At 37.4% G+C, this 15,479-nt stretch overlaps 1 protein-coding gene across 1 annotated transcript in view; it reads right to left on the minus strand.

The window, feature by feature from the left end:
- GUCY1B1 (guanylate cyclase 1 soluble subunit beta 1) overlaps positions 1-15,479 on the minus strand; it is a 42,451-nt gene that overhangs the window by 20,481 nt on the left and 6,491 nt on the right. Inside the window, exons 3-5 of the mRNA XM_082282248.1 lie at positions 5,972-6,072; positions 4,833-4,951; positions 180-377 (exon numbers count right to left, since the gene is read on the minus strand). Of these exons, the coding sequence (XP_082138374.1) occupies positions 180-377; positions 4,833-4,951; positions 5,972-6,072 (418 nt within the window). The remainder of the gene's footprint in view (positions 1-179; positions 378-4,832; positions 4,952-5,971; positions 6,073-15,479) is intronic.

The raw sequence follows: 15,479 nt of genomic DNA on the forward strand, positions 1-15,479 counted from the left end.
AATGTGTCCTTCAAGCAACACAAATGATGATGGCTGTTCCTAAGAGTCAGTACTGATGCCACTTTTTCACAGAAGAGAGCAACAGTGAAAATTACTGTTTGCCATCACTTCACTTTTGATTTTCTTGATTTTTTCCTACTGACATAATTTTTCAGTGTGTGTATCACTTCAGGCATTACCTTCATATCTATTTCTGTACCATGGATCTGTTGAGCTACTGTTTTGATGATTCCAATGACAATATCCTGAAGACCTTCTCTTTCTGAGTAGTAATGCAGAATGAGTCCCTTTCCCTTCTCCGCGTCGGTGCATCTGAAGGAAGGCGCTCGCATACCCGGGTAAATAGTAGCGAGGTGGTCATGCAAAGCATCCAGGTTCTGGAACAAGATTTTAAAAACATGATTATAAGGCATTCACTTATTATTTCTGAAGAAAGTAAGTACGTATTTTGTCTAATCTGAACAGTCCCTTTCTCCTACTGCTCATACTTCCAGGCTTTCGCCTTTTTCTCTGTAGAACTGTCATCACAGCAGGCTTTTCAGGTAGCCTGAAATGTTCTTTCTATCTACCATGCTAATTTCTGAACAATGAATGGCATAAAAATTAGGACCATTATAAATTACTCCAGATAGTAAGAAGTCATGCTTGTTTATGCTGTATTTTGAAACATTCAGATGATTAAAGACCTTCTGTGTGTTTCTCAGTCTGCTACTCCATCCAGTTTCATTCCTTCCAATTCTAGCCTCTATAATCTCCTCTTCAAATATTAATTCAGGAGTCAAATACAAAAAAGCATGTCTGAATAAACATAAATCTTTCTCCTTATTATCAATAAAAAAGCCTAGTTCTGACACTGTAATAACGAAGTTTACAGGGCCTGACAAAGTTTCAAATTCTAAAGTAAAGATTTAAATGCTTGAAAGACCAACCTCAAATACATATTTTCTTTGACAGTAATTGAAAAACTCCACAGAGTAAACAGAAATATTACAGCTGCTGTAATAATGTATCAGATAAAGTTGTTCAGGAAAGGGAAGAGATTTTTTTTTCCCTGCCACTGTCCTGGACATCTCAGGTATTTAACTTTAAATCTTAACCAGACAAACTGTGATCTGGAAAGCTGAATTATAGACTAATAGGCATACCTAATAAGGACATTAAAGAGAAGAGTGAGATCAAAATCACACTTAAAACACAACAGTAGATTCAACTTTGATTGCGAAGCAATCATCAAGGCTCCAAGTTGCTATTTACTGTACATTTAACATAGAGCAACCTAGTTTGCAGGATAGTGTTACAACCCACAATTTATTATTTATGTTGTAAAATTCATACAACTCCTTCACATCTTAACTCCAGAACATTACTGCATATTTAAAATGCTGTTCTCTCACTGCCCTGCAAATAACTGCTACCACAAGGCTTTGCATATTGTTTGTTTTCTGCCAACATCGGAAGTGAGGTGAAAATATTTTCAGTGTGCTGTCTGGGAAATTCTCCACCTTTCATGAGCATCTGTCGATCACCAAATTTGTGGAAGCATACTGAACTTGATTTCATGTGAGTTGTGAAGTGCTTGAACAGCTGCCTCTTCTCCTGGAGACCTCCAGAGAAAATGACACTCTTAGCAATGAATTCCGTGGGATGCACTTAGCCTGGAATTTCCTCCTTCAGTTTTTTAGCTTGTTTCAAATTCATGTTTTTGTTGCTATATCAACATCTCCAAATTAGAACTTGAAGAGGCAACAATCTGGGAGTCAATTCATTCCAGCTGCTAGTGGGCATTGACAAGAAAACATAGTGTTTGAAGGCAAATTCTGTAAGAACCTTGCAGGGTTCAACCCAGTGAAATTGGAAGAGACTGCTTTGAAAAAGAGTGTGGATGAGAACAGAGCAAGAGAGATGACTGGCTCTGAAAGACTGAGCTGCCATCTCCTTAACTGGATGCAGGACTGCAGTTTCAGTACATATGCCTCAGAAACAGCCGGGATATATCGACCTTTTAGAAAAAATCTCTTAGGGAGATACATGGGAACAGATGATAATCTTCCAGTTACACAGTCACCAGCTGAAGAATTTCGAATGGGGAATGGCCAATGTCAAGGACAGAATTTTTGTAAGATGGTTGTCTTAAGTATTAACATTTAAGTCTGGCACAAGTGTGACTAACAACTGGCAGTAGCCCCATTCTGCAAAACCACTTTGCCACCCTTCTACTCCTTTACTGCTGACTTTGTCAGAGCAGTGTCACAGGAGAAGTCCATGGGATATGTCCTTCAGTTTTTACTCTCTAATCTTCCAGAGTGGGGGACTTACAGCTCACTGTGTTCAAAACCTCACTCCAACACATAGTCAAGGAGTAGACATGTTTTTCCAGATCAAGGAGCTGAAATCACTCCCAGATCTAGACATTGTCATTGTTACTCCTACTCCTAATTTTTTGCTGGTTTTGATCCATTCTAAATTGATATTGCAGCTTCTGAAAGAACAAATTTCTTTTTTATAGTATGTTCACCTGCTGTGAGGCAGAGGTGCACTCAGGTGCAAATTATAATAGGCTAAGGTTGCCTTAATAATAAGCCATGAATTCTTGGCTCCTAGACTGCTCAGATGCATGCCAGAGCTTGTGCTGGAACCAAAGAACTAATTCTAGAGCTTTGAGGAACAGGGATCAGCTCCATGGTGAAACACAAGGGAATCTCCAGGCAAGAACAAGCAGTCATACTAAATGAGGCTGACCTGGTCTGTCTAAAAGTGACAGTTGTGGCTGGCACCTGAAATACAAAGACATGCTGTTCAGTGCTGTGTGGTACACAGCACCTGGAAACTTATCTAAAAGAGGAGTTCATCCCCTGAATTTTATTGCACTGTAATCATGAAAACCTGAACAGTCATGTAAATAATTCCTTAAATGAGAGAACTAACCACTACTCCAGTCTTTGATTTTCATTCAGTAAAAAGCTACTGAACTGAACCTAAAAGCATGCTTTGGGTTTCCTAGGAAGTCCTCTTTTCACACTGCTTCTCTTTGGCACAGTGTCTTTCAACATGACTTGCAAATCTTCCATGCTTGTGTTTTTCACAGAAAGTATAAATATTTGATTTAGTTGCCCTTTTTATTTTCCACTGTCATGAAGCTTGAAGTACCTGTGTTTCAACTATGAATAAACTAAATTTTCTTGAGATGTCAAAGGGAACAGAACATAAATGAGATTAATTTTCACATATTTTAAAAAGCTGCAGCTCTCAATTATTTTGTATAGATCCTGGACTCAGTATACATTTCAAGAAGCACCTTTTGGAACTCTATTATGTATTTTAAGAATCTGAGAAAAGTTTGGGACATTAAATGGATTCTGCACCTATTTTTTAACAGGTATATAAAGTAGTTTCCTGACCTAATATTTGTTGGAAGATGCAAAAGTAATAAATCACAGCTAATGTTAATTTTCCATTGTAATAAAAAGCTAAAAAGTACACTTCTGGCACAGCTACTAATACATTAGCCCTGTTAATATTTAGAGAAGCATTTAATAGCCAATGTAATCTGTTAACACTGAAATTCAAACAAAGCTTAAAATGCTGTCATTAGAAGAATACAAATGTAAGCTGTTTCCACTTTTATAGATGTTTGGTGTGCATAACAAACGTGTCCAGTCCTTTCACCAGCATATGTGGTAAGAAATGACAAGAGAAGTGTATTATATGGAAAAGGGCATGAGGGAAAGGAAACAGTATCTGTATTTCTGGCCCATATATGAGTAACCGAAGTGATGATACAATGGGCCAGCTACATCTTTTTTTTCCTCCTCTCCGGTTCTTGCTCAACGTTAACCACAACTTCAGTACATGAGTTATCTTCAGAAATTACTTTTATCTGAAGGCTTGCTTTGAGAGCAGCCTGTCAATGAAGCTATAAAATACAAAGGATGTCACATCCCATAGACAGACTGTGGTTTGCTGATCACTCAGATATGCACATGTTGGAACATCCACATACCCTGTCTGCCCAGCAACTACAGTCCACGGGATTTGTACAAGAAGACTGAGTTGACTGCATCTAGGATGCTCAGGAATGATGCAGATTTTGGGACAGTGAGACACACAAGCAAATATTCAAGTAATCCAGCAAACTATGATTCTTTTTCCCTTAATGCTGGAGAGATTATAAGGGTACAGATGACAAGAGGCTGCTATATTTTCAGAGAAAATCAATAGTTTTGACAGTCAGCTTTTGGGCAATCTCCAGTTCAACACTTTTAACCTCATTACAGTACAGAGTCTCTCCAAGAGTGATACAGATCACAAACCTTAAATACGAAATGCTTACTGCAGTAAACAATCTTCAGGTGACAAAAAAGGGAAGGCCATTTTTCTACACTTAGAAATAACACTTTAGCAAAGACCCTACATTTCTTCCATGCTATTATAAAATAATTTTCATTTTGTTTTCATGATGTTCTGCAGTTAGGAAAGCACATGAATTGACTTAAAAACTGCTTCTTTATCCCACCCTCAGTACATGGATGAAGGATAACATCTTAAGAGATAAGCTGTTATGAGCCCTAGCTCTGTATGTAACATACTATTAGAAATATCCAGTGTCTATAATTAGTCAGAAATAACGGAATAAATACCCCACAAATCTGAAGATCACATTTTCTGTTACTATAAACAAGGTAAGTCTTTTCACTTAACACACACCACCCCCCCAATTTGTTGCATATGAATACTCTTGCTCAAAATTTCTCTTTGGAACTTCAAATTAAATTTCTGTTGACTGGGCCATGATTCTGTCTGGTATCTGAAAAAATTTGGCACAAAATTCTTACCTGCAAAAACTCTCTGACATTTGAGCCCAAGACACGTAGAATTGTATCATAACCAGATTCTTGACAAAACACAAAAAACATCTTCCCAAACATTTGAAGAATTTCCCCAGCATTTAGATCTAGTTAAAACAGGAAAATATGATTCAGTCCCAACACTGTATTTCATGCACTTGCTTATTTCATTACTCTTATATTCACAAACAAGACAGTATCTAAACACTACCTAGATCCAGTAGGTCAAGAACAAAGTAAGATTCAGGATTCATATGGCAAATACTGAGTATCCAATACAGGAATTTCACTAGGATTTACCAATTACCATTATTACTTCACCACATTGTACATTTCACACACATATGGCATTTAGATTCTGATACAGAAAAATGAATCACTTCTTGAAAATAAAGAAACTTGGTTGTTAGTAGTGCTTGCCTCAGCAGAGTTAATTCTAATTTACAATAGCATGAAACCACATCAGCTGCTCCAATTCAACATTACTACAGTCATCAGTCTTATAGATTCTTGGCTAATTACTGATGCAGAACAATTTCATACCGTACCGCACTTGGGTCTGCAGATAAAATAACGCTGATGGGCATATTTCTACCTTCTAAATTCCAGACCAGAGCTTCAATGATTGAAAATGAATGCAACCCAAATCAATGGCTGATATGCAATTAAATGAAATGTGTCCATGCCACATACATTTCTGTAACTCAGCATTGTTCTTTAGAGATCAAGGATTCATTCATTCATTAATTCATTCACTGCTCTTGCAGCAGTGGTTGAAACTTGGGTGTACTGGAAGGCAGCTGCAGTAGGATTTTACTTCAGGACTGCTTTGTAACACTGCCCATGCTCTGTGGATGAGGAATATTTCTCCAGTTTAAGATGGAATACTTCAGAAGTAATAGAAATAATTTCAAGGAATAAAAGGAATAAAATTTTCTTAAGAGAAATAAAAGAAATACAATTCTTTATTCTAAGATTTAAAAAAAAAAATCCTCTCTTTGACCAATACTCCATTTTCACTTCCTCTGTGCTAAATCCTGTTCTTCTCTGCTACACAGATTTGGGGGGCAGGAGGGGTATTACCTTTTTTGTGATGAATGGGCAAAGAAGATATCTGTACTACTTACTAAGGACCTTGCTTGCAGCTGCAACAAGGTCATAGGTTTTGGAATCATCGTAGATTATTCTGACCAGAAACTGTCCCTCTTCATCCAGCTGTGCCTCCTTCCTAAAGAGAAAACAGAATAAAATCTTTTTGCTTGAGGGAAAAGCACCATATGGATAAAAGTCTTTTAAATAAAATAAGTTTGTAGAGTTATTTAAGACAAAAAATTAGAAATAAATTTGTTCCATACCTCAGTCATTAGTGTACAACGCAAATATTTCAGACCATGAGTGTTCTATAAATAATAATTAGCTATAAGAAAATAAACATGATTTTTAAGTACAGAGCCTCAAAAAGAAGTTGCTATACTAATAAAGACACAATCTGCATTTTAAAATAACAAAATATCCAATACTACAGCCCATGATGGGCTCTTTAAACACTTTTTAAGCTTTTTCATTCCATCACATTTCAATTACACTTTACTTACAAAAGGCGTGGGATGTTTCTAACAACCATTTGCACATATGTCCAAAGCTGAATTTAAAATACAGATACAGGTACCAAATCAAGTATCTTTTTTCAGAATTCTGCACATGCCCAGTAGATAGGAAGAAAAAGGATGCTAGGATATTGCAAGGCCTTGTTCTCACATTGCACATCAATTCTCATGTGTAAAGTGTCACTACTTAGCTAAAGCACAATAAAAATACGCATTTCTTCACTAAAGGAAACAACTCTCAACCCCGGGTTTAAGACAAGACTCATACATACGTCCTGTGCACATTTACTACTGCTACTAAGTAAAAAACCAAAACAAAGTAACTACTTTGTTTTTCAGGGTCACGTACTATTCTCTAAAACATGAACAGCAGCTTGTCCAAAAGGCAGCACAACTCTGTAGGCTGTATTTTTTTACTGAGGAAAAGAAGATGATCCCCCAGACAATGAATGAACTGTTGTGCCTTCCAAGCTTTGCATTTGGCACAAGTGAGCTACTAGGGAGGGCCCACGAGTGCCTTCCTCCCTATTTCACCCCATCTGCATGGCACAGGAGCCAGACCACTCATGCTGCAGAAGTGGCCAAGTCCCAGCTCTAGGGAAAAGGACAGGGAGCACCCTCATGGGCAGGCAGACCCCAGGACACTGAAGAGCCAGCTGCCCATGTGGTTGGTCCTGCTGTGCACAGAGCATGCCAATGGCCATGGCCCTGTCTCTGCCCAGCTTCAAGTAAAGTAATATTCTGTATTTGTTCTTATTTCCCTTGCAAATTTTCCTTCAACAGAAGAGGAGATGTGCAGAGGGGCCTGATGTGCTCTCTGATGAAGTCGTGCCCTGTTTGTTGAAGTCCTCATGTGGAAAATGAGCACAGCCTCCTTTCTCAGTATGTTTTTTAAAATAGGTGGTCACCTCCTGTGGTGCCACCTACAATGACTCTCTATAGACACAGCATACTTCACAGAAATAGTGACAGAAGAGGAGACATTTGTAAGTACTCATGCTCTAATTGATGTACCTAGAATATATTTTGGCTCAGCAAAACTCATATGATGATGCCATCATTAGTATATTTGCAGGTGGAGGGTCATAGCTACCTCATTAAAAAGAAATTATACCCTTTCATCTAAATGCATCTCTGTCCTGCAGTTCATTTCAGGAAGTCAAGAGAAAGGCAAAGAGACAGGAAAGCCTTGAAGTGAATTACTGAATCACATCTTATGTCACACCAAAAAAAAAACCCAAAGAGTACAAAATGTTGCTCTACAGAAAAAACCCCCTTAGAATTAGAAAAACTATAAAAAAGGCAGATTATGAGGTAGGTTTGAAAAAAAATCTAAGCACAAGGGATGCAAATGAAGACATTCATCAACTTGGTAGTATAATTATTTTTCTAATGTACAAATGAAAGAGGAGAATGAGTAATCAGTTACTTACTAGTACCATGGTAATGAGGAGCTTTTAGCAGAGTTTGACAGAAGTGCTCTTTGAGATAAGGCTCAAGCCTACAGAGCCAATATTTCTAACTTCTGAATTTCTCTTGGTCACCAGAGGAATAATAAAAACCTACAAAAAGCAAAATTCTAAATCTACTATGTAAAATCCTGCAGTCCCTTTTACATCAAGTTCTTTCTCTCCATTATCATAACATAATCAACCATAAATTAAAACCAAATTCTTTGACTGTAACTCAGGTTTTGATTTTCTAAAGCGGTGTCATTTATTTAAAAATTAATTAATACAAAATAATAATGTCTGCAGAACAATTCAAGCATTTACAGATATAGTGGAATTATCCATCCATAGAAACAGAAATATTTCCTCTGGTACTCAAAGGGGAGAGGTCTGAGAATTAAGTACTCTTGTTGATCTTAAAACTGCTAGATGGCAAATGGTACTGCTGAGAAGGACTGATTCCAATCTCATAAGGCAGTATTCTACTGACCTAAGTGAAAAGACTCATCATTTAACCCTCCAGTTTGTAATCACCAGTCTTTGATAACCTGTTCACTTAATGGATATCTGGAAGCTATTATTTTCTTTTTACTCTTCATCTTCCTTTAATCTTGCTCCTCACATTCTTCCCACTGTCCAAAAATTACACAACATTGTTTCTATATTTCAAAAATATATTATTTATTAATAACTGAAGTAACTGTTACTTGAAATAACCATTTTTATACTCATTCTAAGAACAATGAACTGAAAACAAGCTAAGCAATTTTCCTACAGGAATATGACAAGGCTATAGGGGACATGAGACTAAATATCCCTCATAATTCTACATAAAAGGAACGTCGTTCTCTAGCCAATGACCTAAAAAATATTGTAATAACCTTAATTAAGCAGGGTCTTAAGCAGGAGGAGAGCTGGAGTTGTTAGTGGGAAATGATGTCTTGAAACATAAGAGATCAGTCAGGGACAAGAAGGTAAAGTTTACATTTCCTAAGAACAGAATTGAAATGAATATGAGAAAAGAAAACCATTTTGATTCTTTGATTCTCATAACATGGTATGAAACTACAAGTCAGCTACAGTTTGGAGGGATGTTTGCAAAGGGTGAACAAACTTTCCCACATCTCGGATACATGCTGTGCTTTCTTTTAGTCTCTCTGATCTGAGCCAAACCACAAAGGATAGCACACACATCTGGAAAACCAATGAACATCCTCAAAAATACTGCATACTTGCACAGTCCAGTAGACACAGTTTTTCTGTGTGAGAACTTTCTCTATGAAAAATTGTCCCAGTTTGATGATGTTGGTATCTCTTTCAAAACTTCTTACATTTCTTTCTAACTACATTGACTGGAACTTTTCCTGTTTACTTCTCTGTGCCAAGCCATTATTCTTTTTTCTAATTCTATTTGTCTTTAGTTTATTTTGTCAAAGATTTTCTTCAGTATCTGCAATTTCTCTGAGCCACCACCTTTTAAAATCACCACTGGTTAGTTCAGTGCCTATTCCATTTAATTATTTTAACTATTTATTTTCGAGTATACTCTAGATCCTTTGGATCACTCAGAACCCATCTGAGCAGCACTACTCATGTACTTCCCATTAAAAAATAATTTTAAGTAAGCAAAATTTTCTAGAAAACTTGTCAAAGTAAATAGTTACTCCTGCAGGGGAGTAAATATACTTCTCAGTCAAAATCATGCAGGCAAAAACTTATTTGCTTATTCTACAAATATGGCAAATACTATGACAATGTCTAATCCAAGCCTGTGTCAAAATATAAACTGCTTTTTTAAGATCCATGCTTGAAAATGATTAAATTTCAGAACATTCTTCTTCCTTTCCAAGTCAATTCCTTCTCCATGCCTCCAAGATCTGTTGTGCTGGTACATCCTAGCAATTTAGATAGGTGCTGAGCTGAAATAAAATTCAGTTAGGTATCTGGTTTTCTGTATTATTTTTCTGCTAGATGAATTTCCCTGTCTGCTCCATCACCGGTTCACAGAAGCTGGTGTGCATACAGACAATACATAGCCAGAGTGATTGTGGACAGGCTTCTGAAGCCCTTCTGCCTCCCTCAGTAGTCTGACAGCAGTGAGAGCTTCCAAATGCTTTCTCTCTGAAGTACTAGTCTTAAGACTACATGTGATGAGAAAATGCTGCAGTGAGTTCATCCAAGATGGCCAGTGCAAAGGGAAAGCACTCCTATTTTTACAGAGGCACTGGTCCTTTATCAAGTCTACAGAACAGCAGGTCCTCTAATCAGTGTGTCTGAGACAGCATCACAGCTATCAGCACCAAAGAGGCCGACCATGACTGACCAGAGGCTGCTGACCCCAGCAGCCCAGGAAATGGAGCAGTATCATTCAGGTGAATGGGCAATACCTAAAATTTCCTCATGGCTGCAGTCTTCCCTCCTAATTAAGTGACCCTACCTGATTTCTCAAAGCTGCCTGCACGAAGGAAATGGTTCTACAACAAGGCTCATATGAAGAAATATATGATAGTGTTGTGAAAACTGTTATAATACTAAGAGTGAGGCTGCTTTGTCAGCTCTGCAGAGCTGCTGTGGTTGGCTGTCCATCATGAGTAATTCCCTTACATTTGTATTTGGCTGACCACATTTCAGAGAAAACTTCATAATCCATAGCTTTACAAAAAACTGTGGCATTTCCCTTGAAATGTTTTGCTGCAATCATTAGTTACAGTTTTTTACCAGATAAAATTATGGGAGGAAATTAGCATAGTTCTAATGTTTTCTGCAGACTGTGGTGTTTGATCACAAAGACATTAACAGCAATAACATATTGGTGGCTTTCTTAAGAACTTGAGTGGAAATAAGCCAAAAGCAACAAGCTCTGGCAAATTCCCAAGCCCTGCTTAATTCTTTAATGAAACAACAGTATTACAGTAGCAAACTTTCAACTTTTATATGCCTGTTCTTTCAAAATAACTTCCAAGTCAAATAGAACAGAATTCACAATTAATGCCTCATTTACATTCATAGAGACAAAATAAGTGTGGGGTTTGCTCCCCTGTAAATTTATGTTCAAAATGTTAACACACCCTGGGATTTTAATGCTCTTGCCCAAACCGACTCCTGTCACCTGAGATGTGATATTTCAGGGTTCAAAACTTACATCCTATGACATGCCTGTCCTAACTCCTACAGTCTGGCAGCCCTTTTTATTTACTCTAGACTAATTTTGAATGACTACACAGAGCTATTTCAATTGTGGGAAACAAAGATTCCAGCCCAGACTTTTCTAAAATGCTTTTGTTTTCCTCCAGAATGTTTCTATTACCCAGGTTAATGTGAGGCAGTTTACTTGGGCAAGAGAAGAACCTTAGCCATTGCACCATGGAAAATAACAGCTATACAGAGGATATTTTTCACATACAGATTTGGCCTTGAAATCAGTGGAAAAATTCCTATTGAATAGATCAAAGCAGGATCAAGTCCTAAAACAGCCTTTCCTCCATCAGTCTGCTAACACCCCCCAAACTGCTGTTGACTCAGGAGCACAGAACAGCATTACAGGTGATAGCGTACAATGGTCCCTTTGAAAATCTTCTCCATTGTGCAACTAGTTCAGTATTTGTAAACACAGTACTAATGTTCAAAGGTAATGTTAATAATTCACTGAAATGGCTGAAATGCTATGTGTGGACAAATAATCTGAGAAAAAACTGTTCTTAAAATCAGAACAGATCCTGCACTTCAGATTTTTACTCCAAAGATTGCACACATTTTTGTTTCTCATAGAGGTTTGAGGTAGTAAAGATTTCTTTTGCCATCTTTGGAGATTTTACAGCAACACAGCTGGACAAGATGTCACACCAGGCTGGTCTTACTTATATAGCCCATTCTGCACAAAGTGAGTTTCAATGTAGTTTTGCAATCAGACTGTCCTATTTAAAGTGAATTTGCATAAATCATAATCAAGAAGATTGCTGCCGACAAAACCTTCTTATTCCTGTGAAGTATCACTTGCTATTCTGCCTCTGTCAGTCAAAAAGCTGAAATCTTAAAAAATTCTTACAGAAAAAGAACCCTCCCTATTTGCATGCAGCAAATATTGAGAAAAAAATGTGGTAGAAGACCCCATGGAACAATTACTTTGCATCCTGAAGATGCACAGGCTTCTCTGTGATACATTATTACTTAGAAGCTGTTAGTATTACTTTAAGAGATCATCCAGTGTCCCAAATGCACAACTGGATCTCTTCCTATCAAAACTCAGACCGAAGTGTGCACACTGGGTGTGTCACCTCAAACACACCAAAACAGTCGCTAGTTCCAAACCCACCTCCAGGACTTCTTCCATGATACGTATTGTTTCTGTTGGGACTTTTGCCACCATTGTGCTTCAGTTCTCTTGGTGTACCAAGGATGGAAAAAGTGCTTGTTAAATTGAAGAGATCAGTCAAAACAATCTTAATGACAAAATAACACTACTGCACTTAGAAACACAGCATGGTTCTGATCTCACTGATAGGAGCAAGTCAAGTTTAATTCCGTTCCAAGAGTAGACTCTTAAACAGGATTACATGGGTCAGAACTAGAGATGGTATCTGTGAAACCAGAATCGTTGTCTTTGTACCTCATTTAAATTAAAATAGCAAACTCACTGCTCATTATATTACTTCACAGACAGTTGGTCTTTTCAAAATGCTTCTCATCGTTTTTTCATGTACTTCACAAAGATGCTTTACTAAAAATTATTACAAATATTGTGCCAGTCTTCTGAAAAGGAAAAAAAACAAAATAGACTTGTGCATGTTGTGGATGGTCCAAAGATATTTTAAAACACCCAGCTGGGAAGAACATAAATTATATTAAGTTACAAGATTAAATAAAAACGGGAATCTGTCCAGGAAAATTATGTTCTGGGTAAAGTAAATAGGTGTATTTATAGACTTCACAGTTCTGAGCTATTTCCCAGTTTTACAGGCTGGATATGGGAGTGTTTAATGTAGGTTTTCAAAACAAGATAATACTAGAAGATACAGTTAACAAAAGTACAAGTTCCTCGCTGCTACTACAAATACTAAAAATATTATTAAAAATATAAAGCCAGTATTATTTTGCTTCCTTTTACGTAAGTGGTCTAAAAGGAATGGTATTTACAAAATACTCTTTCATGCATTTCATTTATAAGAGTGAATGATGTGTTTATAGCACCTGTTATCCTGGCACGTCCAAAAGCACTTAATTCTGGGAAAACTGCAAAGTACCTGAGAGATACTGCAAGAACACTCACACAAGGTTTCATAACATGGCACTATTTCCTTTTAGCCAACTAATTCCCAGAGGAATTAAAGAATTTGGCATCCACTCAGTTTAACTCCTAACCTTCAAGCAGGTCCCTCCGCTGTGAGGAACTGAAAGAGCAGGCAGTATACTGTCCTGACCCTAGGAAGCTTGTAAATATTAACCTCCATACCCATGAAGAATCATCTATTCAGCATCACTTAAAAAAAAATTATAATGATATAATTATACTGATTAGAATTTTGGGATAGTATGAAATAAGGACTTAAAAACAAACTACAAAAAATGTTACTTTCTGGGTAAAAACCCACTAATGTTAAAATGTATTTGGATTAAAAAGAAATAATCTATTGTCATTTCACCACTAATGTCTTTCCAAAGTGTCTTTCTCACATCTACTTACAGGCAATCTGTATTTTTTTCAAAATTGTTATGAGACTGGTTGAACGGAACACTGCCTTCAGCACTGGGTAAACCCACAAGGTGCTAAAAGAGGCTGCAAAACCTCCATTTTCTTGCTTTTTCCCAGATCACTGCATTATTTACAACTGAGAACTACATGATCCAAAATAAGAATGGATTCACAATCTAAACTCTAGTGAATACTCTATTTTTTTCACCAGTGTTCATTGTGACAAGACAGTTAATATAATTAACAAAGTCTGCAACACTTTTGAGCATGAAAGAATCAGTAAATTCAGGTAAACTGTAAAGCAAGCATTCCTTACAATAATTAGTTGTGGGCTGGGAAAGGGAAATACCAAGCAAGCTCCCAGCAGTTCAACAAAGAAGGAAAGAAGAGTCACAGGGGACTGACAGCCACCATTGCAGCATACAGGTATATGTGTCTATGTGGCAAACTCCAAAACCCACTTGTTCACCACTCAGACTTCTACAGTTCCTGGGAGGAGAAGTACAGAAGAAAGGAAGAGGAAAGCCAGAATTCTGATGGGAGAAATCCCAAAGGCATTAATAGGATGAAACAAAATTGAAGTCCAAGACACATCCAAACCTACACTTTGAAATTTACAAGGAGGTTGGCACCAGGGTTCTCCTGCAAATCAGCCCCCTTGACAAGAAATACCAAAGATAACTGGAAGTCTCTTCACTTGCTTCCACTACAGATGACTACTAAGAGAAGTGCCACACGTCACATTTTGTACAGATATTTGATTCTTATTTCCTGTTTAGTTTGCATTTTTATTGCCCAGGCCACATGGCGATTATGTAGACATAATATGCACATGCACATGCACATATGAGTGCACATCAATATTTATATGCGTATGTGCCTACATATACAAATAGAGTTTCTCCAAAAACTCTACATTCCAAGCTCATGATTATCCAACTCCTCTCCTACCAGAAGTGTTATCACTGCAGACAGATTGTTACAGACTATGGTACTGGTTTACGTGCTTTTTAAAGGGCTGCCCTATTCATAGAAACTACAGTCAGCTGAAAACTTGAAAAGCACTTTCCAGAACAGTTACAAAGAAATAAAACATGTCTCATAAAGAGCCATAGGCGTCTGGCAAACGTTTTTTTTGTAGTTTAGTGAAAGCAGGAAAGATGAACTCAGGTCCACTCACAGCAACATTAGAGCAGTTTGCCCCAAGCAACATTTCCCTCTCTGTTCCTGAGCCTGTATGACACAACATACCAGCCACACCCATGAGCCCACAGAACCTGCTCCTTTTCCTCCAGGCTTCCAGTTCTTTCAGTACTGAGGCTAGGTCCTACTCCACTAATGTGCAGCTATTTCATATTTTATTTTATCCCATTCCTCAATATATAGCAGTTTGCAAATCCAGTTCTGAAGAGAGAATTATTCCTTTATAATAAGTCTTCCTGTGGAATTGATCTCTACGCTAATTGCATGCAGAAGCATTAATTAGCTCTCCAACAATCTCATGAGGCCAATTAGACCATTTCCATTTAAAATAGGCAGGAACACCACAGATCAAAAAGGTTTCATTCATTTAGGGTGCCTGGTATGCGACAGGTGGTTCTGGTTTTTTAGGGTACTCAGCACTTCTTATGCTCAAAACACAATTTTCATGGACTTTACAGACTACCAGCATCAGACCTACAAGTTATCTAAATTCCCACACATCTTAAGAACTTGCTACTGCAACTTAAAACAGTGTTTCACTAGAGCTTTTGTACGTATTTTCCTAGGTTTCTGCAAAGGCAAACTACACTGTAGTATGAGCTATTACTACATCCAAACGTTGTGCTAAGCAGTAGGCCAAAATCTTGATTCTCACAGAATCTGTCAACAAATATAAGTTGTGTTT

This window comes from Coloeus monedula, assembly GCF_965178545.1.
Source record: "Coloeus monedula genome assembly, chromosome: 5".
Lineage (NCBI taxonomy): Eukaryota > Metazoa > Chordata > Aves > Passeriformes > Corvidae > Coloeus > Coloeus monedula.